Source organism: Vicugna pacos, chromosome 21 (genome assembly GCF_048564905.1).
Source record: "Vicugna pacos chromosome 21, VicPac4, whole genome shotgun sequence".
NCBI classification, from domain to species: domain Eukaryota; kingdom Metazoa; phylum Chordata; class Mammalia; order Artiodactyla; family Camelidae; genus Vicugna; species Vicugna pacos.
The window spans coordinates 9,975,229-10,000,000 of record NC_133007.1 but is presented as its reverse complement, the minus strand read 5'-3'; the positions used below and the strand labels follow the sequence as shown (position 1 = coordinate 10,000,000).

Genomic DNA, 24,772 nt, shown 5'->3' with positions numbered 1-24,772 from the left:
AACAAAACACACTGTGGACAAATAAAGAAGAGAAAACGACTCATATTTTAGTGGGAATTAATGCCCTTTTAAAATCATAGTTGTCAGTTTCCAAAGACAAATCAATTCACTTTAAAGCCAGTAATTTATCACCATTAAATGACAAATAATATGTTTGACTGGCTATTTCCCTTTTCAAGGCTATTTCTGAACTGAGTAGAAGCAGCCGATAAATTGCAGTTCAGGGGATCTCAGATGTAACTCATTATGCCTGTCTGGAGGTGATTATACTGTAATAAGGGCAGCAATGCCCTCAGTGCACACTGACCCAGGGTCATTCTTTGGGAAAATGCAGACTCGCAGTGGCACACATCACCTGATTAACCTGCAGGTGAGCTCACGCTCTGTTCTGCTGTCTCCTCTGGAAAGTCAGGAGGCCAGGGCCATCGAGCCCTCATCCAGGAGGTGATGACAGGGAGACTGAGCTGTTGCAGATCCGAGAGCGAAAGTGGCTGAGGTGGGCAAGGTCTCCCCGAGTTCACACTCACTGGAAAGGAGTGATCCCACGGGGCCAAGAATAAAGTGTGAGACCCCTGGGTACAGCCTGGGGAAGCCGGCTGGGCTGTCACCTGGGGTACGGATTTCTTAGCATCTACTTCTGTTGACAGAAGCGGGGACCACCGGATGGCCAGTTCTCAGCCCTTACTGGCTTTGACTCTGAACACTTAGGATAAGTGGGGGGACAGGAGTCCCTCACTCAGCTGTATTGTCCCTTCTTCAAAAAACTTAAGTGATCAGAAACCCATGAAGGGATAGTCTCTTGTTCCAACAAGCCCAGGTGAGGCTGTGAAATCTCTTCCGGAAAGCTCCGTGAGCAGCATCCCTTGCAGTATTTATCAACTGCAAGGCCAAATTTACAGGTGCGGAAGCAGCTCTTTTCTAGTTCAATCAGCAATGCTTTCCAGAAACTGGAAGTTTCTGCCCCGCGTTTACAATGAGCTTTCAAGAACAATAAGCAGATTCATTTCATTCCTTTTCTTCCAGCCAGGCGAGGAGCATCACAAGGGCTGAGCTCACTGCATTCCTAGGAGGGCAAGCGAGAGGGGAGCGGGGGCGGCGCTGGAGGCAAGGTGTTGCGCTGCAGCAGCGAAGTGCAGGGGCCCCGAGGGTGTGAGGTCATCAGAGGGCCGGTCACATTCTCTCCAACGTCAGTGGTGGGTCAGAGAAAATCAAACACACACTCTGCCGGCTAAACAGCTTCCGCATTGTCTCTCCCCTGCCCGTCAGCCTCTGCCATTTGGCCAAGCCGTCTTTCCAAAAACGGTCAACCACAGGGACTTTGGTGGCCCTCCTCTTAATCTGTCCTGCCTCGTGTCATTAGTTACTGACACATTCTTGGCAGGTGGAGGAAGGGGAGAGAAGGAAGAGTGAAGGGCCGTGTCTGCATCACCTTGAAGAAATGGATAAAGGATGCACCCTCGCCATCCTTTCAAACAAACGGGTTTAACTAGTAGGTAGGGTTTTTGTGGCTGTTTTCATTGCTCACTTTTTAAAAAAGTAATAATGAATTTAGACCTGCCCTTGACCATCTCAGAACCTGTGGTCTTCTTGTTTCTTAAGAGCAGTGCAACCAATGGGGTCCTCAAAGTATTTCAACCCTCAACTCCATCTGGAAGCCTCCATGAATACCAGTGGAACTGGATTTAACTGAACCGAGGGGATCCTTTCTGCTTCCTTACAGGACACATGCACACCCCCCACTGACTTTCCTGTTCAGTCTCACAGCTCACCCCAGAGTGGGCTGCTATATCTCAAGGCAGGGGACTGGTTGTTTCCTGTGGTTCTCCCTGAGGTCCAAGACACTGAGAAGTGAAACTTTATTTTCCACAAGCTAATGAAACTACAAATTCTGTACCCCCCCCACCCCCAATATATAGTCTTGACAAACCAGTACTATACATGAAAGAGTCTCCTGGGAAGAGAGTTTTGAGAAGAGATCGCCAAGCCAGCAGCAGGCCTCACTTTACAGTGAGATCCACATGTTCCCTCGCTCCCCTTTTTCATTAACCAGTTGCCCTTCTGACGCTTGAGTTACAAGAGGGAAATTTTTAAAGCGATCCAGATTCCCTTGGAAATCAACATGATATCGGCAATGTTGGTGCTATTCCAATTGTGACATTCATGCTCCCTGACAGAGAACTGTATATATGGCCTCAACTAACGTCAGAAGGAAGGAGGGAGGGAGGGGGAGGGGAGCAGGCAGACAGAGGAGAGAGGGGATATTAGGCAGGAGTAATAGTGAGGGCAGGAGTGATGATAAGATTTGGAGCAGGGAGGATATTTCTTAATACACACCTACTTTCCAACCCAGGGTTTCCTTTTTACCAAAATTGAGACAGAACAAATGAAAAGTCCCGTATCTGTTTCTCTCTGTGTCCTTCCACAGCCATGGGATCTGTTTGCCTACCAACCTTTATAGGAAATAATTCATGGAATGCAGATAGATTCTTCAGGACCTTACACATAAAATCATTTTATTTCAGGAAGATAATCCTAAATTCTCTCCTTTCTTCAAAAGTAAGAAAGGCAGGACTTGACTACTTAAACACAGCTTATCCATAACTAATCTGCATGAACTGAGCCATCTTAAAGCACAGGACTTTCTTCTCCAAGCACGTAAGTGCACCTGCAAGTTCACGGATGCAGAATTGTAGTGGGAGAGGAACAGAATTTCAAAGAGCTGAGGTCTTTAAAAGAGACAAGTTTATCGATTACCTGGGGCCTAATTCATCCTCGCACCGCCAGGTGAATTCTCCAAAACTCTCATAGTGTTGATTATAGTGGTAAAGGACCCGATGCAGCGTTGGGGAGCCCAGGTCCAGAAGGGTGTTGTAGGCGGTCTGCTGTTCCTTCCCGCTGGTATAGCCATTGAAGAGGTTGTAGATCTTGTCTGCGATTTCTGAGGAGAAAAGGAAAATAAGTAAGGTTATATATGTATATATCAATAATTATAAATATAGACACATATGTGTCTATATGCATGTATATGTGTGTATTTATATACATACATATGGGCATGTGTGTGGGTATGTGGAATTATTTAAATACTGGACCTACCTAGAGCCTGGAGAAAGTGGTTTGAGTAATTCATTTTATTTCTGCCCCATCAGCTTTCAGTTTTCTCTTCTATATAACGAAAGCCTTCAAAGAGAATCTCTCCAAGGCCAATTTCAGGGACAATATTCTTTGTCTTTACCCATGTTTCCTAAAAATACAGAGCCGGAGGCAAAAGCTCATAGATTGATACTTTATTGGAAAATGCAGTCCCAGGGAAGCAGGAAGAGGATGGAGAGAAATGAGGCGAGAAAGGAGGCAGAGCACATACAAGAAAGTGCACTAAGGAGCCGATGGCTATGTTTTGCAGGACAGGATGCATGGAACTACTGGATCCCCAGGGGTCCATCCAGGGTGAGAATGGAAGAAGACTCTGTCACCGGCTCCCATGGGGCAGGACTGGTCCATGGGGATTCTTCACGTTTGCCCCCATGAGGCTTTAACCCCTGCACTCCTAGGTTACCTGTGCTCGGATACAAAGTGGGTCCTGCAAAAGCAATGGGGAAGCCCTGGACGTGAGGGAACAGCATTTGGCTCAGGGATGAAGTGAGGCACTGCCTCGAGCAACGTGAAGACCAGGAGCGGCCTCAGTGCCAAAGGCAACCTGGTCCCTTGTCAGCAGGGACGCAGGTCCTTTGCTAGGGCCACCCAGACAGGTATGAAGTGGCAGGTCTGTGGTTGTAAGAGCAGGCAGAGAGCTGGACATGAGCAGAGAAAGTGGAGGTACGAGCCAAATGGCAGGAAACCATACATCTTGTGAACAACTGGGGTCCTTGGGCAGACAAAGAAAAGCAGGGACCTCCGGATTGATAAGAAACCACACATTTTGGAATAAATGTCCTGGAGGCAGACAAAGAAAGGTGGGAAAAGGCAGGAATCTCTGGCATCAGAATGTAACCTTTTGCTCATTACGCCCTCACTGCAATAAAATGAGCCTTGCAGATAAGAAGTGCCATCATGCACTGACGTCGTAACACTTCTGATCAAGATTAAATAAGGACAAAAATCCCTCCTCCCCTCGGGAAGGTGGCACTGGGATGAAAATCAAGGACTATGACCCCAAACCCCTCCCTCTTCAATGAGCATTCCACCCATTCGTTCTTATATGACCCCATATTAGCCAGCTTGCCAAAGAAACTCAGTGACGCTACAGTCCACCGCTCTCCCCTTGAGAGTGCACTATAGCTTAATAAATCCCCACTCTACGTGTTTGACCTCCATCTCTCGTCTCTGAATTCTTTCTGTGATGGGACAAGGACCTGCTCTCCAGGAACATGGCAACATAGACATTCAATCCAGTGCAGGTCCAAGTGAGTCACCTTTTGGTTTAATTTCTCTCTCTTGTATTTCTGCCTCCAAGACGTTGCCAGGACTGAACTTGGTGAACATGGCAAAGTGGCGATGAATTGGTGTGGCCTTGGCATTTCCCCCTATTGAGCTCTCAGCACCTTATCCGTAAATGTCTTCTCGTCAAACCTGTCAGCAAGGAGAACTGACCACATCTCCTTCCTAAGCAGCTGGAAACTGGAGAGCCGTGCTTTGTCTCAGATCCAGCGTTAACTCTGGGGCTGAAGAAACTGAAGTCTACTGGCCTCTAAGCTGGACTTTGCCCACTTGGACCCGCTGTTAGCCTAAAGGCGCTGATTCCTTGTCACCATTCCAAGTGAACTCAAGGCTGCTGGTAATGACACACTCATCATTGCAGCAGCTTCCTGGGTTGGAGTGAATAAAATTTCTACCTCCACTCTGCCCAAACATTGTGATAATTCCCTTCTTTTTCTGTCCTGCCCGTTGCCCACGAGGACAGGAGCCAGATCTTACTTCTTCAGTGTCCTGAGTGGTGAGCACAGAGCCAATATAGTCGATCAAAAATTGTTGGCTTAATGAGTGAAATTCATGACTTTGGGAGTCATTTGAGTCTTCTTTGGGCGAGGGTTTCCAGTGATCTATCTTCAGATCAGGTTATACCGACCTGTTAGCAATTAAACTCTTGTAGTCAGCATCTTTAGCTGCATGAAAAATGATTTCAGTCCAGAAATCCATTTAGACTTTCAGGACGTTAGAATTCTCAGGTTGTTAAAGCAGGGTCAAGAGATAAAGAGGACAGTGATTCGGAATATAAAGATCTCTGGTATCTCCAATTATTTATCAACGGGCTGTTGATTGCCAGGAACTTGACATACGTGCATTCGCATCCTCACATCACCACTGCACGATGGGTGTGGACGTCCTTGTCCCACAAACGGGAACCTTCACGTGAGGCCAGGTTACCCGTCCAAGGTCAGAGAGTCATTGCAGGCTGGAGTCAAGATTTAAAACTATATCCACCTTCATTGCTCTTTTGCATTGATGCTCAGGGGGACGGTAGTGTTTAACCAATTTGAGATACAGGAGGCAGGGTCTTGGGGGATGTGATTCTGGTGACTATTTCCAGGGGAGGACATGGCCCTGGCTGGTCCACAGACGCCAAGTAAGGGAGAGGCCTCGTAGGTATGCACAGTGTCTGTCTCTTCTGGACTTGAGATGGAAAGAAGCAGAAGGACTGTTCTAAGAGCTGTGCTGTGGTCAGCGGGAGGCAGGGGCTGTGTACTAAGAGGAGAATGACCCACGGAGGAAAAGTGTGGGTCATGAGACTGGAGCCCAGATGGGGAGGTTTGGGGCTCCTTCTCCCACCCTCTGATGGATGTCCATCTGTTCTTATTTCCGGTGATGGGAAATGGGTTCCCAGGCCTCAGGCCCCGGTTGTGACAGTCCGCTGAGGAGCAGTGATGACTGGGAAGGCAATTTCTGGCATATTTACTGTTCTCATAAGGCAGCGGTAATGTCCAGCAAGAGAAGGCTGGTGCTTCCCATTAGCAGCAGCCTTTGTGCCTGGGACCAGGTGGGATAGGCCCGGGTTCCACTGTAAATCTCCTAAAACCAAGACAATCTAACTCCAGGGTGTGCTTGGAAAGCCTACATCGCTAAATGGGATGCTACGTTCAGAAAGATCTATACGCCAGGCTCCCGGAGCCTGAGTGCTTCTGGCTCCTCCTAGCTCACTGAGGGAATTTATGGGTACTATTTCATTAGCTTTCATAGTATCTCAAGAATTCACTAACTCAAAGAATGTAAAAGATTAGCAGGTTTTTTTCAGTCATCATTTTACCCAGCTTTCCGCTTCACAGCAGTCTTGAGCTGTCCAAAATAGGTATCTGTCTTCCCTCTCTTGGTCTGCATGCGATTCAGGAATAGTTAAAATGCAGGCGAAGAGGTGGTGAGGTGTCTATATATACAGTCTCATCGCGAAAAAGGGAACCGAGTTAGTAGAAAGATCTCCTGGGGAGCAGAGTAAATGAACGGGGCTGGGACTGAAGTCCTCAGACCCAAAGCTATGGTAAGGACAGGCACCATGGCGTCAAGTGGAGCTGGGTTCCATTACACTAGCTGTGTGGCCTTGGACAAGTTACTTAACCTCTCTGGGTTTTAGTTTCTTTGTCTGTTCAATGATGATAATAATACCTACCTTCCAAGATTTATTGTAAGACAAAAAGTGTTGTTGAATGTAAAGCCTTTCTTTAGTCCAGTGTCTGGACAAAGTGAGCATTCATTCATTCATTCATTCATTCAATAAAATTTGTACTGAGTGCTTACTGTGTGCTTGACATCTTTCTAGGTACTTGGGCTACAGCAGAGAGAAACTGACAAAATTCCTGACCCTGTGACACGGTCTGGTCGTAGGAGACATTCAGTTAAGCAATAAGCATAATGGGTAAGTGTTTTCGAAAGTGGGAAGAAACAGCACAGGAGAAGGAAGATTGGTATGCTGGATGGGGCACTGCGATTTTAAATAGGGGGTGGGTCTCAACTGGAAAGAGAACATTCAAGTCAAGACATGGAGGAGGGGAGAGAGTGAGCGGTGGGGGGATACCTGGGGCAGAGCACACAGAGGAGAGGAAATGCCGGCACAGACTCCCCAGCTATGGCGGACAGCAGGTTTGAAAACAGCAGATAAGCCAGGGTGTTTGGAATAAGGTGAGGGAGGAGAGAGTTGGACAATAGTAGATACTATTATTTTTTAATTATTGGTCCTGGTTCCCTACTGGATCATGCTTTTCCCAATGCCGTGAGACAGAAGGAAAGACTGAGACACAGGAGTCCGAGAGCTGGGGGGAGGGCGGGGGCCGATAGCCTTATTTAAATGAGAGGAGTGACTCCAGAAGCAGAAGTGACCGTTCTCATCCCCCAGCAGTTGCTCTTTTTCCTACGAAATAAGAACCCTGGGAAGCATCTGTACCTTCTGCTGATGGCTTCCTTGGCTGTTATAACAAGAGTCCCCTGAAGGGAGGTCCTAAGTCATCACTGTCAGTATTCTGGGGGAGCTACCTGAAACCGCAGTCTGTCCCCACTGAAGTAACTGACCACAGAATTCCACATGAAAACTTCAGGACAATGATTCTCACCTGGTGTTACATCTTTGGCATTCTTAGCACTGTCCAAATTGCAGGGTGTCTTCCTCCTTTGCCTTCTTCCCAACCCATTCGAGTTAAAGTTCTTCCCTCTGTCCTTCCCATATCATGTCCTTGCTTATATGTCTCCATAACATAGGTCACTATCTGAAATATTATTTATTTTGCTTTTTTGTTTGTTTGTTTGTTTGTCATCCCTGCTTCAATATAGGCTCCCTGAGGCTGGGGGTTTTGCCTCCACTAATGCCCAGTTCAGGTGTTTAGTGAGGGCTTAAAATAAGTTGTCTGATTTGATAAACTTGTGAAATCTGATTATAAAATTCTTGTAAACAAATTCTGAGCCTAATTCTTTCTGTTTCTTTAGCATCTAATGCCAGGGTGGTGGCATAATTAACAAATGGCCGTGAACGAAGAAAATGAAGAAACGGACAGTATTTATGTTTGGCATCAGGAAAGGAGGAAGGAGGTTGGAGGAAAGATGGATGAGAACCAGCCTTCGCTTAGTGAAGTTACATGAAGAACTCTGGGAAGGCTGTGCCTGGACCTGGGGATCAGGCTGATCTGACTGCTAACTTCACTCAGCCTTTCCTGCTGGGAGAGGATGGCTTCAATAAAACAGCAGTAGAAACTTACTTGCACAGTGGCCTTACTGTCACGAGATGGCAAAATTCTACATAGAGAGCATCTTGCTTGGGAAAATGTTCATATAAGAAATAAAGCCTGGCTTCCTGCTAGATAATTAGGAGCTGAGGTCATGCTCTGGGTCACTCAAAAGGTAATTCCCATTTGTTATGAGGTTTAAACTCAACCCAAGTGAGTTGTATTCTGGATCGCCATCTGGGTTTGAAGGAAGTAAGCGTATGCTTTCTTGGTGTAAGTGCCAGGTCCGTATTAATTTGCAAGGATGCCCTCAATTAGTCTAACTCATTAATCTCTGCGTCCGCCCCGCACGGGACTCCTTCCCGACTGAAGGAGAGCAGGCCCTGGGAATGTTAATTTCATTCTCTCAGCATTAAATTGCCTCTCGCGCTTCCAGCGGGTCTGCTGGGATTTCAGAAACTCTTCTTTGCCAGGGGGCACACAGGGTCAGAAGGAAGAAGCACATGTTGCTATGCTCTGGGGACTAGAATAAACGCAAAGAAGCCCCACAGAGAAGCAGAGAAGTGGTCTTTCCCCAGGCAGGTTATCCTGCGTTGGCCACTTTATCCCCGGGTCGCTTTGATCCATCTATTCCTGCAGGCAGCTTTACGCGACGTCCCTCCTACCTGCTTCTCACCACCCGACGGCCAACCAGCCTGCTGCCTGTTCAGCAAGCAAGTCCGAGGTACCTGCTGCGGCTGCCGGCAAGGACGTCAGCAAATTCTCCAAAACAGAACTGGCTGGGGCACCTTCTCATCACCTGTTCCTCTCTGGCTTGTAGAAAATCAACAGACGATGAACTAAGGGTGCTGTGGGTCCTCTCCAGTCTCTCCTCTAGGGGTTTTCAACCCCACATTCTGCTTTCATCATCAAGGGATTTCAGGGACCATCAGAAGTCATTTAGTCCATACCCTACAAGCCCGGCAGCGCTCAGAGTCCAGACAAAAAGCACGTCTGTCTTCTACTTTAAGGTCTCCATTCGACTGTTACGTCTCAGTGGACACCAACAGTCCCGAAGGGGGAGCTTTTCTGGTGCCTAACTTGAACACTATTTTTTCACGTATGTCTTTTCTTCATCAGTATTGAGAGACAAAGAAAAGTTTTCAGTCTTTTACACAAATAACCCTGTAAAATGTCTAGTTTAACACTGCAAGCAAAATGGGCATTGATGCCAAATGATGAGTCTGAGTGCGGGTTCTGGAAGATGCTAGCTTTGCGGCCCTGGTCAGCTTACTTTCTCTCCTCCGAATCTCAATGTCTGCATGTATAAAATGCGGGCAATATTCTAGTCATTCAATAAATACTTACTGAGTTCCTACTCAAGAACAAACTCCACCCATGGTTAATGATGTTAACAGAGACACTGACTGATTCTGGAAGTTTAGGGCATACAAGTTTCAATAAGAGAACTGTTGTGGCCATGCTGATTTGCTGGTAGCCCGCAGATCACCTTCTTTATGGCTCCTGACTCCAGCTGTATCAAGTTGACCATGATTGACACAGCCCCTGAATGTGTACTCCCTAATGTTTACCCAACACTTACTATGGCACTTAAAAAAATACTTTACAACCCACCAGCAGAATGAACTAGAAAAAGAAGAACAAAAAACCCCAAAAGGCAGCAGAAGGAAGGAAATTATAAAGATTAGGGAGGAAATAAATAAAATACAGGTTAAAAAGACCATAGAAAAAAATCAATCAAACCAAAAGCTGTTTTTTTGAAAAAGTAAATAAAATGATATCCCATGCTCTTGGATTGGAAGAATCAATATTGTTAAAATGGTCACACTGCCCAAGGCAATCTACAGATTTAATGCAATCCCTATCAAAGTACCCAGGACATATTTCACAGAACTAGAACAAATCATAATAAAATTTATATGGAACCATCAAAGACCTAGAATTGCCAAAGCATTACTGAAGAGAAAGAAAGAGGCTGAAGGAATAACTCTCCCAGACTTCAGACAATGATACAGAGCTACAGTCATCAAGACAGCATGGTATTGGTACCAAAACAGACATATAGACCAACGGAACAGAATAGAGAGCCCAGAAATGAACCCACAAGCTTTTGGTCAACTAATCCTTGACAAAGGAAGCAAGAATATACAATGGAATAAAGACAGTCTCTTCAGCAAATGGTGTTGGGAAAACTGGACAGCAGCATGTAAAGCAATGAAGCTAGAACACTCCCTTACACCATACACAAAAATCAACTCAAAATGGATCAAAGACTTAAACATAAGACAAGATACAATAAACCTCCTAGAGGAAAATATAGGCAAAACATTATCTGACATACATCTCAAAAATGTTCTCCTTGAAGAAATAAAAGCAAGAATAAACAAATGGGACCTAATAAAACTTACAAGCTTCTGCACAGCAAAGGAAACCATAAGGAAAACAAGAAGAAAACCTACGGAATGGGAGAAAATTTTTGCAAATGAAACCGACAAAGGCTTGATCTCCAGAATATATAAGCAGCTCATATGACTCAATAAGAAAAAAATAAACAACCCAATCCAAAAATGGGCAGAAGACCTAAACAAGCAATTCTCCAAGGAAGACATACAAATGATCAATAGACACATGAAAAAATGCTCAGTATCACTAATTATGAGAGAAATGCAAATCAAAACTACAATGAGGTATCACCTCACACCAGTCAGAATGGCCATCGTTCAAAAATCCACAAATGACAAATGCTGGAGAGGCTGTGGAGAAAAGGGAACCCTCCTTCACTGCTGGTGGGAATACAGTTTGCTGCAGCCACTGTGGAAAACAGTATGGAGATTCCTCAAAAGACTAGGAACAGACTTACCGTATGACCCAGGAATCCCACTCCTGGGCTTGTATCCAGAAGGAACCCTACTTCAGGATGACACCTGCACCCCAATGTTCATAGCAGCACTATTGACAATAGCCAAGACATGGAAACAGCCTAAATGTCCACCAACAGATGATTGGATAAAGAAGAGGTGGTATATTTATACAATGGAATACTATTCAGCCATAAAAATTGACAACATAACGCCATTTGCAGCAACATGAATGCTTTTGGAGAATGTCATTCTAAGTGAAGTAAGCCAGAACGAGAAAGAAAAATACCATATGAGATCGCTCATATGTGGAATCTAAAAAAAAAGAAAAAAAATCAAATCATAAATACAAAACAGAAATAGACTCACAGACATAGAATACAAACTTGTGGTTGCCAAGGGGGCGAGGGGTGGACAGATATAGACTGGGATTTCAAAAATGTAGACTAGATAAACAAGATTATACTGTATAGCACAGGGAAATATATACAAGATCTTAAGGTAGCTCACAGAGAAAAAAATGTGACAATGGAAAAAATACTTTACATAAGTTCACTCATTTAATCCTCACTAGGAACTTATTATCTACCATTTTATTCCCTCTGTCCATTTTACAGAAAAGTAAACTGAAGCATGGGGAGAAACAACCTGCTGAAGGTCAAGTAGTTAGATGGGAAAGCAGACATTTGACCCTGGGTGGTCTGGCTCCAGAGTATAAGTTTTCCCATAGCCAGTTGGTCACCATGCTGCTTTCTAAGCGTTAGGGACAGAATTGTGGGCAAAAAGAGATCAGAACCCTGCTCTCATGGAACTCACTAATGAGGTAGACAGGCAATGAACACATGATTATAAAAACAGATGGAGATACATATTGTGAAGAAAAGGAACATGGACCTGTAAGGGCATCTAGCAATGGCCTGTGACCCCTTCTGTAATGAGGCAGGGACACTTGCTCTGAGATCTGAAGGCTGAGAGGAGTTAATCAGTGAAAAGGACGGGGCTGGAGATCACTTGAGACAGTGAGACCAATGTGTACAAAGGCTCCGCGTAGGAAATGGAAAAGGAGCGATGGACAAACTGAGAAAGGCAGTGAGGCTTCAGGAAATACAGCGATTGATGGTAGAGTGGGCAAGATGGGGCTGGAGAAGTGGGCAAGGGACACTCCACTTAGGTTCTAAGATGCCTGTTACATATTTTGATCTCTGTCACAAGAGGAATGGCAATCCATTAAAGAGTTGTAAGAAGAGGCGTTAACATGATCAGATTTCTGTGTTGAATGTAACAGTGCCTTTAACGTGCCATGCATGTTAAATAAGGTGATACATGTGAAAGTCCTTTCAGAAGCTGTAAAGTGCGAGAGCATCAGTGATTTTAATTACAGCAGGTCTGGGTCACTCTTTCCACTGTGATGGGCATCACCATGGCATCACCCCCTTGAGCATTGTGGGACTGTGTCATCTCATAGTCCTCTCGATACAGCTGGAGTCAGGAGCCACAGTTCAGGTGATTTGAGGGGCACCACGAACCAGCCTGGTGAAAGCATTTTTCTTACTGAAACTTGCACAGCCCAAACTTCTAGCATCAGCCAGTGCCTGGGTTAATGCACACATGCTATCAGCCCATTAGCAGTCCAGCTGCTAACAGGTATTCGTGTCTGATCAGATCACTTTAACCAGTGCCAGAGCCCTGCAGAAGTGGTGCCCAGGACGGGTAAAGTCTGGCTGTGGAGGGGGTGTAATAAGCCTTAGATCAAGGGATGATATCAAGACGGCCAGGGAGCTTCCTGAGAAGCCCCAAGAAGTGTGCTATTTGTGTAATGGATGTGGACCCAAAGCAAACCTTTCCCAACTGACAAAGGCTCATTTCGGTGCATGGAAGAGGGACGATTATTTACCAGGCACTGGTCCATAACAACTCCAAATTATACAGTGAAGATTCTGACACATCTCTGGCAGGGAGCATATGATATAGCAATTAATTCTCAATCTGTAGCCCTCCTATGCTGTAATTCAAAATAACCTTTCAGATGTACAAAAAAATATGAAGAGAGCGAGCGACCTGATCAGCACCCTGAGGGCCAAGGTCACGGGTACGTCACCGCGTGCCTAAGCACCTGGTGTGCCTCCATGTGTGCCTGGGGCGCTCACCAGTGTCTCCCACTGGCTCCTTGACTTGTGGACCACGGGGAATAACAGCATGCAAGGCGGTTTCCGCCAGAGGCAGAGGATGAGGAGTTCCTGGAAAGGAGATGCTCTCGCCCTGAGCCTTGAATTCTCCCCATCCCCAGCTGAACTCCAGGGCGTGGCATTTGACTTCCTTGCTCCGCGCTGCCCTGCCATGAGAGGAGGTCCCGGGAGCGCCCCTCCGCGGACTCTGCCAGCCTCAGTGCTTCTTACCTTGGGCTTTGACATCATCCACCACCGGACAAGGGGTCTTCACGATCACGTCACTCGGCCTGGAGCGCCGTCCTGTGTTGTCCACTCCCCACAGGGTGAACCTGGCAGGGAGGGGAAGGGACATTATCAGAGAGCACCCGAGCGCCTGGCTGTAGGCCAAATTTGCCTGGATGGGCCGGTCTGTCCCTGGCTGCTGTCACCATCCAGGTCATAGAGTACGCAGCCTAGAGCCTCTCACTGCCTCCTGGTGGGTCTCGGGTTGTAACTGGCTGTCGTGCGTATGTTGTCTGATGGCAAACATCAGGGCTTAGGGCAATGGTTCTCAAAGTGGGGTCCCCAGACTGGCAGCATCCCCTGGGAAGATGATAGCAATGAGAATTCTCATGCCCCCCGCCAGACCCACTGAATCAGAAGCTCTAGGGACAAGGACAGAAATCTGAGCTATGACGAGCCTTCTCAGCGATTCTGAGGCCAGTTACATTCCGGCAACCACTGAGCTGAGGGGAAGAGCAGGTATCTATGGAAACAGATGGCCTGAAGCCTCCACTCCCCGCCATGTGGAGGTAGCGTTGACTCCTCTCAGCTTTGCTTTCCCTCTTCTGGGAAATGGGGATGACACCCAAAGTGCTCGCAGGTCGTTGGGAAGATGAAAGGAGCTACTGACGTACGGGAAGACCTAGCACCCTACCTGGAGCCCAGAGACGGCACACAAATCCTATTAATTCTGCTCTGTCCGTCTGGTGCTCAGGTGAGGCTTTTCTGCAAAGCGCCAGAGGACAATTTTCCTCTTTAAAGTCAGAAGTGAAACAGTCAGAGCAGAGGGGTCCTGACTCGCCCGTAGCTGGGGGCTGTTTCCTCCATGCAGCTCCTGCGGACCCACTGAGATGCTGCCCAGCGTGCGCCAGGCTTCCAGAGTGGAGACCTTATGCTACCCCTGAGAGTGAGAAGATGTGGTTCTAAGAGCCCCCTCCGCCCTTCAGCGCGCACACACACACACACACACCCCCAGCAAGAGGATGAAGCCCTGCCATCAAGGGATGGCAGTAAGATTTCCCACCCGGGTGATGGAGCCGGCTTGGAGAGGAAAGAGCAACGCCAGGTGTTGCTACTCAGAGAGGGATTCAAATATAACCGTGGAAATAACCTCTGGTGTCGGTGCCCAGGGCCTCTAACGACTAATCTAGTGAGTCTAAAGCAAATCATTAACACCGCGTTCCTTGTCTCTTCCTCTTGTGCGGTGTCGCCGTGGGAGGCTGCGTTTATTGGCAAGTCCGGGTTTTCTCTCCTCTTGGCGGAGCTACAGGGAGGAAGAGAGGTGGGAGGAAGAGAGATGCCCCGAGAGAGGCGCCCAGGTATGTTGTGCAAAGGTAAATGAGCCTCAGACAGCTGAACCGCAGAGGGAGAAAAGCAATGGAAATTGCCTAATGATTCTGCCAGGAAGAATATGTTTCTCTTTGCAGAGAAGAGACAATCTTGCATCTCCCACTGGCTCCCCACGGGGCAGCCCAGGAAACGGTCAGTGTTAAGAACCGCGTGTCCCGATGTGCCTGCCGTTTTCCCTCCCTCTGCTTTCCCGGAGTCTCAGGCTGGAATCTGGGCGCCTCACACAGCCAGGCTGCATCCCCCCGCTTGTCCCTGGGGTCCGAGTGAGCCTCCCTCTCTCACTGGAGATCCTGGCAATAGGGCCCCGACCTGTCAGAAGTCGGTCTCCCTGCTCAGAAGTGGGGCGCTTGGTCTTTGTCGCAGACTTGGCCCTGGCCTCACTTCGCGCTGTCACTTCTCACCACAGTCAGGAGACGGGTTCCCCCCTGTTCTTCCCCAAGCTGATGCCCTAGTGCCGGCAGGGTCGCGGGGCTGCTAGCGGAGCCTGGCCCTGCACCCCGGTTCTCACCGCCAGGCTTTCTTCCTTCACTGCCTCGTCTTTTTCTGCCCGCCTTCCAGGGCCCTGAGCATGGCCCTGGGACTCCAGGTCAGGGCTGGAGTCTTGCTACTGCTGATGGGGTGCTGCCTGTCCGTACGCTTACAGGCTTAGGGGCGCCTGCCCTAGACAGTCTGTCTATGGTGGGGTCCAGCCACATTTTGCAGCCCACTTTTATTTAACTCTGGGCCGTTAATTTCTAGCAGCTTCCCTGGATGTGATGAAAAATGTCCTAAGCCCCAGGTGCCAAGTGGCTGTCAGATGGACGCACTCTCTCAGTGCCTGGGATGGAGTTAATCCTCACCCCCCCAACACCCGCTGAACCACTCCTCCCAGTTTTGCTCCCTGTCCCATCCTGCTGTGAGCTCCCACTAACTCTACTAGATCCTGGGCTGGATCTGGATTTAATATAGATGCATGTATTAAATTAATTCTCATGTTACTTCTACAGGGCAATGAGTATAAAATTTAGGGTCCTGAGCCCTGATCACTTTTAACTGCAAAGCAAGCTATTAGGAAAGGCAATGTTCCCCACAACCCTCTGAGCAGAGAGGACACTTGACCTAAGAGCCCATCCTTAGTGGTCCTCGCTCCCTCAGTCCTGGAGGGACCCTGAGGACCAGCCAGATTAATTTTACTACTGAAGCCAGACTGGGGGACACTTTACACCTTTCATGTGGAAACGCGGTGTGCAGTCATTTCAGGAAGGCTGCTCCGTTTACTGTCAGTGTCATCGTTTCCAGCACTGGACGGCTCGTAGGACAGTAAGAGGGTTATTAGCCGGGACTACTGGGCGGGAGAGATGAGCCCTGCTCCCAATCCAGGAAGCGAATGTGTAAGGACATTTACTGCCTCGCCCAACACCCCTGGGCCCTTCCCACCGCTGCCTGGCTGGGACCGTTCAGCCTCCTGTTAGAGCCTGTGTGATGACACGTAGATTGTGTGTGTGTGCGTGTGCATGCGTGGGTGCATATGTGTGTGGGAACCAGTGCAGCCCTGTGCTGGCTCCAGGGCTGAGGTTTTAACGTTCTGAAACATGATGTGCGTTGAGCCTCCTTGGGCTGCCTTTCATACTCAGCCCCTCTAGGTGTAGTGGTTTCTGAGCACGGCTCCAAATCCACTCCCTTTTTCTGAATGACCTGTTCGCTGTCGCCTGCCACCAAAGGCAGAGCTGTCCTGTGAGCACACGCTGTGACAGAGGGGTGGTGGGCGGCAAGGCCAGGGAGTCACCTCCCCACTCTGGCCTCAGTTTCCTCGTCTGTCCAGTGTCGATGTTGGACCAGACACACTTTAAGATCCTGTTCAACCAGGGACTCTTAGCTGTTTTTATACAGCGGACCCTTCTCAGAATAATGCTTTTCAAATGCATCAAATAGAGCGCATGGGAAGACAAAGTAAGCCAGCTGTGCTGAAAGACCGTTCCACTCCGTGGACCCAGGTGAAGAGTCAGCGCCATACTTAACGTGGGTAATACTATCACGCTAGACCCTTCCAGGGGCCTGGAGTGGCTGGGGAGAGAGACGCAATGAGGAGAATGCAGACCCTGATTCAGTTCTTAGCCACCTGCTGCGCCCCAGACGACAAGCTGTGTGATTCTGGGGAAGCTCCTCAGTGTTGCAGCACCTCGGTTTCCTCAACTATCAAATGGGAACAATAACCCTTATCTCACAGGGTCAGGGGGCTCCCAGAACCACCCATACGCGGTGAACACTCCCATAAACGAAGGTTGCCTTCCTCCATCACACAGGTAAGGAAACTTAGCTGCAGAAACTTCAAGCGTAATCATTTAGTGGTTGGAAACAAAACCAGGCGTGCGGCCCATGTGTTCTCAGCTCCTAAGGCAGGGCTCCTCTCCTTCACGGGGCACAGACGCTCTGGCTCCACCCGCCCCCTCTGCAGAGGACTTTATCCCCAAGGCCCTCTTCGTGTGATCCGCAGCGCCACCTAGTGGACGTCGGCTCCTTTTCCCCTCTGCCCCGTGCACTGGTCTCCTAAATTTCTGCAGTAATCAACCTTGACAGAAAGCTCGTGTTTTGCAAGACATAAGAGGGCGACGCTGGAAGTTCACCAAGGATAGCAGAGAGGGAGAAGGCACTGGCCTCAGGTCTTTGATCAGGAAATGTAGCCAGGGCTGGCCAACAAGGGGAGGGTCCCACGGTGGGTAAGGGCTGGCACTCCTAACAGACAACCGACCACGCCAGCCTCACTTCGAATCAGGAAACTTGAAATTCCTAATTAACAGTTGTTAATTACTTGGGAATTACTGAGCCCTATTATAAATGGTAGTTCCCGTTCCACTGAGTTGGAAGCATTTACAGCGGGTTAAGCGTTCCACGCTCCCAAATGTTTGTTCCTTTTACCTGTTCCCTTCCTGACGAAGGGCCACCTGCTACCTGCCCAGGAGCAGGTCAGCTGATGCGAATCCTAAGTAGACTTTCCTCTGTCCCATTATCACAGTTGGTCTCTCCTCATTCTTCAGCCCCTCTAGAGTGTCACTTGTCTTAATGTATTTTACTTCCATCACCCTGGCCCCTTGGTTACCTCTCTCTTTCCTATATTAAAGTCATTCAGCCTGAGCATTCAAGTTCTTCTTGCAATCCATGCCACTCACATTTCTAGCGCCTTTCATCTCTGAACTCTCTAACTGTGGAAATGGACATGATTCATTCTGGAAACCTTCACTCTCTTCTCGTGACCTCATCTGTAAACTGCTAAATATTCTTCATACTGATGGGGTCACAGGGTCCCAGAACGGCATCACTGTGAATTCCACCTTCGCTGCCCCTCTCAGTTTTCCCATCATGACTTAGATTCCATCACTATCTCTCCTCTTTGGTGTCTTTTATGTCTGCTTCGCAAATACTTTACCCTTGTTTCCAGAGCCCAGAGGGAAACGGGGAAGAGCTTCCAGGAAGAATCGAGCTGTTCCAAGCACCACAATATGGGCGCTCACTGTACTTTCTTTGCAGAAAAACGCTGACCATCTCTAACCTCTATAAACTATTTATTTCGATGCCACTGGAGCTAGATTTTCAAAGCAGAGTTCTTGGTATTCGATGCCCTTCCTCCAAAAAATGCGATCACCTCCTCTGACTTCCAGCGTTCACTCTCTTTCCCCTGATCACTTTCTTCAGTTCCCTTTACTCACCATCTGCTTCTGCCTCATTGTCTACTTGCCACTGACCGTCATCTTCACCTTTGCCCTTGCTGCTTCCTCCGCCCGGCGTGCCTCTTCCCATGTGACGCCACCTACTGAAATTCTCCACAACCCAACTCAGGTGAAGGCCACTCTGGGTGGAATTAATCACTTCTTTCTTTTCTCTTCTACAACACATCCCTTGCTATTTACTTTTTTGCTTTTCTTTTTTTAAATAGTAGACTTTTGGGGTAGGGAGGAAATCAGGTTTGTTTGTTTGTTTATTTTAATGGAGGTAGTGGGGATTGAACCCGGGTCCTTGTTCATGCTAAGCCCACACCCTACCACTGGGCTATCCCTTCTCCTGCTATTCCTTGTTCTTTGGTATCTAGCTTTCATCTCATTCTACCTGCCATTAAAGTTACTTGTTTATGTATCTCCCTTCTCTGCTGCAAACTCTTTGAATGATGGGACTACTTACCTTTCTTGAAGTGCCTGAAAGGTTCTTTCTAATGCTGATCGGGACAAGATTTGAGAGACTCAAAATAGTTTTCCAAGTCTCTGGAGGAACTCAAGTAGCAAAAAGACACCAGCTGAAAGCCTGGGGATGGTCAGGGGGAGGAAGAAGGAGGCGGTGAGGGTCACTCACATGTAGATGGTGTCGGGTTCCAGGCATCGTATGATCAGAGAGATGGTGGTGAGCTGCTTGTCCGGGACCTGAAAGGGCATGGCACACGGAGACTTGGCGCCTGAGATGATGTCGTCCACAAAGCTCAGCACCGTTTCTGCCCGGGGGAGGGGAGGAGGGGTGGAGGGGAAAAGGCATGAGAGAGCGTGATGGCCAAGCAGCCCCCGGCGGGGACCAACTCAATGAGAACTAAATATGAAATTCCTCTGGTCCCAGGCTTCTGAAACTCCTAGCAGGGAAAGGAGCCCCTAGAAGGAATGGCTTTCCTGCCTCTTTCCTATTCAGCTGGTCAGTTTAGAGCCATCTGTCCAGAGTTAGTTCTGAAGCAACCAAGGCGAGATGTACCTGCCACCTCTGTGAGCTCTTTTACGACATGCTCTTGGCACGGGCAGGGAACGGCTGCTCTGGTCACTGGTCACTGCCCCGCCTTCTCCGCACCTGCGCACATCAGGGGAGGAGCCCCGAGGAAGCCGGGGCATGCCCGGCCCTCCACGCCCGGAGGCAGCGCGCAGGTTTCCAGGCTTTGGCTACAGTTTCACCAGAAGCTGTTCGCCCTGAATCAGACAGTGGACGCCACCATCCTGCTGGTGACCATACTCGTGCGTCAGCTTGAGCGATGATTTGTGTTGACCTTTCCCTACGTGTAGACAGTGGACCACTAAGGCATGAAACATTGTTTCATGGAGTGTTTCCACCCTTTTAAGACTTCCCTCTGCTAGCTGGACCTGGCAAGAGCAGAGTTTGCTTCAGGACAAGATGTGGGGTAAGCACATCTGTTTCTCCATGTTTTTGCCTGAACGGGGCCGGGGGGTGGGATTTATTAGCAAAGGAATTTTTTCTTCTGTAATCATGGCAGTGGTTAACACAGAATTGTTTCCTAATTGTGGGCTGGGACAACTAGTGTAGTGCAGTGTTGTTTCTTGGTGAGTGTGCCTAGAGGCAATGAAATGGACACCTCTCTTATAAACAAAAAGAAAAACAAAATCAAAACAAGACTGTCAAAGGCTCACCATGCAAAACGTCTCAAGTGGAAAAGATGGTGGCTTCTTTTCCTCCCTGCTCCTCCCATGTGGCCCTGGGACACTGGGGACCTGGAGCAAAGCCAGGAGGCGGGACATCTTCCTTGTCTTTTGTTTTTACCCCCTCCCCCCGGGATTGAGAAGAGCCCGTGAAGGAGGAGATGCTCACCTGTCTCCACTTTGGAGTGATCCATCCTGTCAGTGACCTTTTCTTGACGGATGAGGTAGTCTACAATCTGCACCCCGATTGGAGGCTCCGAGTGCTCCCACTCCAGGACCACGAGGGTGCTGCTGGGCTCGTGAACCGTGGAGAGTCTCAGCCTGGGTGCCGACAGGAAGAAATATGAAACGGATGCCCAGCCGAGACCCATGACGTCTCCTGATGCCACCACCAGCCACCTTCTCAACGGTCACATCGTAAACTCTTCTTTCTAACCTTTCATAAACAACCATTACAATGATCTTTTTGAAGGCTTGTCTCCTTCCCTAGAGGAAAGGTTCGGGAAGATCCTTGACATCTATATTTTATTCGTCTAAGTGTCTGTTACAGAGTGGAACTCAACACGTACTTGTAAATAAATAAGTGAGTCAAAGATGAATGAATGCTTGCACCTTACAGGGTTAGTGGACAGGGCTTTGGGGTGACCTTTATAGGGCTTGGAGATACAATTTCTGGTTTTCGAAAGATAAAAAAATATGCCTCTAATGCTCACAACCAAGGCCCTTGCAAGGTGGCGTCTGGGAGAGCCTTGCATTAACAAGGCCACGGGCAGCTCAGTGTCTGCAACTGCCAGGATCTGCCCTGCTGGTGGAGCCCTGGCTTCCCCGCTTGCTGTGGGTACTAACTTGTGCTCAATTTGGAGGTAACGCTCAGAGGGGACTTTCCTGGGCCAGAGACAGTTGGACACGTGTCACGTTCTCCTCAGGGTGACGTCCTGTGTCTGCAAACTCTGGTTCCGGAGTTTGTTTCTGTCTTTGCCCTTGAGTTTTGATGCATGTCCCGATTCCCAGTTCCAGCCTTTCTCTGCTTTTCCCAAGTCACTGTCTCCTCGTTTCATGTAAATTGTCCATTTGACCACTCTTTGCCTTGCCATCTCATGCCTCTTTGTAACTTGTGAAGACTCAAAAATGCTACTGACACTCACTGGTATGAATCTCCCAACAATCTGAATTGTTTTGATTCACTGCCTCGTTCTCACCTCGTGTGTGTGTCTTTGGTTTCTCACTTGCGTCCTGTCCCCTGTCTCTTCCTAGACCACTGGCTTCTGGGGGTGTTACTCACTCCAGCCTCCCCCTCTCCCATTCATCCCTGCTGTCCACCCGCATCCTTGGTTTCTTTATCTCATGATCACCCGTAACCCTGACCCTCGAGCCTCCACTCATCTCACCAGCTGTGCCATTGGTCTCCCGGATCCCTGGGCAAGGCGCTGTGGGTGGATCACACCAAAGCCATGTCCAGTTTCAAAACTCAACAAATATTTTTTAAGCACCCATTACTGATAAGAATGTGCTCAATGCTGAAGGTGCAGTGGGGCACCAGCCGGCTCCAGCCCCTTCTCCCACGGAGTGGCCAGGAGACAAACACAGTGACACATGTGATTGTAATAATGTGTGATAAGAACTTTAACAAGAAATCACGGGAGGCTGTGGGAGCAAAAGTGAGGAATTCAGCTGGTGGGGAAATAATACGAAACACATGCTCTTCAGTGGCTGACGATGAAGGAGCGCATAGCTGACACATGACACTGAAGCTGGACTAGACCCGAAACAGTGCGGATATTGACAAACTCATTAATTAGAGTCATATGCAGAGGGCTATTTTGAAGGAAGAAGGCATCGGGAAGCTTAAGCAAGTAACTAAGCCTTTCTGAGAACTCAGATTCTGTGAAAATGTGGACTGAGGCTGGCCTCTGCTGAGAAACAGGGGTGTGTACGATTTACATAGGCTTGTGTGAAACCAGAGTGTGTTTCTATTTCCAGCTACCAAATTCAAGAGACTAAGGTCTGCTACTGAGTGAAGTGATTAGAGCTAACAAGAAAAGTAACGTCCTTAAAAGACGCTCCTATTTATGGAAATTTAGCCCAATTTGATCTTTAGCCATAACATTTAGTAAACGCAGGTTTAGAAAGGAAATCACTACTTCACAATGACACCTACACCCCAATGTTCATAGCAGCACTATTTACAATACCCAAGACATGGAAACAGCCTAAATGTCCATCAACGGATGACTGGATAAAGAAGATGTGGTATATTTATACAATGGAATACTACTCAGCCATAAAAACCGACAACATAATGCCATTTGCAGCAACATGGATGCTCCTGGAGAATGTCATTCTGAGTGAAGTAAGCCAGAAAGAGAAAGAAAAATACTATATGAGATCACTCATATGTGGAATCTAAAAAAACAAACAAACGAAACATAAATACAAAACAGAAACAGACTTGTAGACATAGAATACAAACTTATGGTTGCCAGGGGGATGGGGGTGGGAGGGGACAGACTGGGATCTGAAAATGTAGAATAGATAAACAAGATTATACTGTACAGCACAGGGAAATATATACAAGATCTTATGGTAGCTCACAGAGAAAACAATGTGACAATATATGTATGTTCATGTATAACTGAAAAATTGTGCTCTACACTGGAATTTGACACATTGTAAAATGATTATAAATCAATAAAAAATGTTTAAAAAATACTGAAAAAAATATTTCACCAAGCTAATATCTGTCTCCCCAATCAATAACAAAATAATAAAGGATTATTATTTGTTGCATTCAAAAAAAAAAAAAAGAAAGGAAATCAGCCTCCAGGCACTGATGACTGGCTCTTGTGTCCACCTGATGAGAACCCTTTGGAGGCTTCAGTGTTGTGTGTCAAAGGTCGCTTTCTTAGCTGGTGAATCAGTCTAGAAGCACCATCTCCTAGGGGCTCCATTTCTACCGAAAGAAAGACCTTTTACTAATAATGGGCTTGATTCTCTTTTGACTCAAGAGGTCCAAGTCATGGCTGTAAAGAGCAGGAAGCCAGTGGGTGGTGTGTCTGAAATGAGCCACAAGAAGGCGGCCAGTAGATAAGAGAAGCTGTTGGCTTATAATGACCAGCGTGTTCTCCTCTTTCTCCACGTTCTTCCTGCTGCGTCCTGGCCCTTTAATGCCCACCCGCACGAGCGCGGGACCCGCCAGGGGGCAGTGTGCACCCAGACCAGTCTCCCTCTTGCCGATTTCCTCCTGCCGTCTTGCTCCCGCCCACTCCGTCCTCTGGTGACCAAGGGTGCGGGTCCTCCCTCTGGGCTGTCCTTGCCTTACCAACCCGCGGGCTCACGCTCCTCCAGCCTGTCCTACCAGCTCTCTTTATCAGACACTGTTTCTTGACTTTACTCCCTTGGCAGATGCTGTGTTCAAGGCTAAAAGGAATCCCTGCCTTCTACCTGAGTTCGGCCAGTTCTGTTCAGCCGTCCTCTGAGAGGCTGGAAACTGGGCGTGCTCGTGCTCAGCCACCTCGGCACACTGCTCACCCCTCGAATGCAGAGACTCGCTGGTGCTCATCCCGACCTGCTCCTCCAGCCCATACTTGTTCTGGAGCATCCTTTCTCACAGCTGTGGTTCCCTTTCTCATCCCTTTGGGGCTGATCAGTGCTTACGTGTTTCCAGGGCTCCCGTCTTTCCCTCTGACCCCTGAGCACCTCTGGAGGGCTGCCAACCTCCTCCTCAAACCTGCCTATCCTTTGATGCTTCTTTTCTCAGTAGGAGCCTCCTTAACTCATCTTCCACTCAGGCCATCAGGCGTAAGTCCATTCTCAACTTCTCCTCCCTTCTCCCTCCCCCAGTCAGTCATCACCAAACCCTGTTGTTTCTACCCAAAGTCATCTCTCCGTTGTACCATAATGGCTGAGAGCACGGTCTCTTACCTACGACACTGCTTCCTGCTCTACGACCTTGGAAGAATGATCCTGTCCATCTGAATCCATTTCCTTGCCTATTAAACAAGAGGTGGGAACCGTACCTAACTGCTCCCCACAGTGCCCGGCCCCCAGTCAGCGTGGCGCTGGCCCAGGTCTTATTCCTGATCTCTCACGCCCTCCATGGCAGTAGCACGGTGACCCATCTTATCTTTGAGCCATGCTGTCCTGCTCTCTCCACCTTCAGGGAGAAATTCAAATGCCATCTCCTCCATGAAGCCTTCACCACTCTTCAAATTCAGACCAGACTGTCCCTTTTCACACTTCCCTTAAATGTCTCGTATACCCCTTACCAAGCCATCTCTTCCACCATTAAATCTGTGCACCTGCCTCCCCTTGAAGATTGAAAGACACCCCCCCAACCCCAAGCAGGGACTGCATCATGGTTTTCTTTCTCTTCCCTCGTACCCAGCCTACTGCTCTGCAAACAGCAGACATGCTTTAATAGGCTTTTCCAGAATAAAGTGGAGGCACGCGCAAAAAAGAGAGGTGGACAGAGGGGGTCTTACACGGGCTGCGGGAGAGGCGCGCAGGTGGGGAGTCCGTCAGCTCCGAAAGCAGTGGAGTCACATCGACACCAGTCCTCGATGACGTCTCCAGTCCCTGAGCACCAGAGGGAGCTCATGGTGGCCTCCAGCAAGAGC

At 48.2% G+C, this 24,772-nt stretch overlaps 1 protein-coding gene across 2 annotated transcripts in view; it reads right to left on the bottom strand.

The window, feature by feature from the left end:
* The window catches only part of ASTN1 (astrotactin 1), a 293,273-nt gene that overhangs the window by 3,933 nt on the left and 264,568 nt on the right, over positions 1–24,772 (bottom strand). For both annotated transcript variants that reach the window (XR_012062696.1, XM_072946060.1), the window contains exons 18-22: positions 24,638–24,771; positions 20,326–20,477; positions 19,099–19,234; positions 13,396–13,496; positions 2,755–2,938 (exon numbers count right to left, since the gene is read on the bottom strand). Coding sequence is in view for 1 of the 2 variants with exons in the window: in XM_072946060.1 (XP_072802161.1) it covers positions 2,755–2,938; positions 13,396–13,496; positions 19,099–19,234; positions 20,326–20,477; positions 24,638–24,771 (707 nt within the window). In the remaining variant the exon portion in view is untranslated. The remainder of the gene's footprint in view (positions 1–2,754; positions 2,939–13,395; positions 13,497–19,098; positions 19,235–20,325; positions 20,478–24,637; position 24,772) is intronic.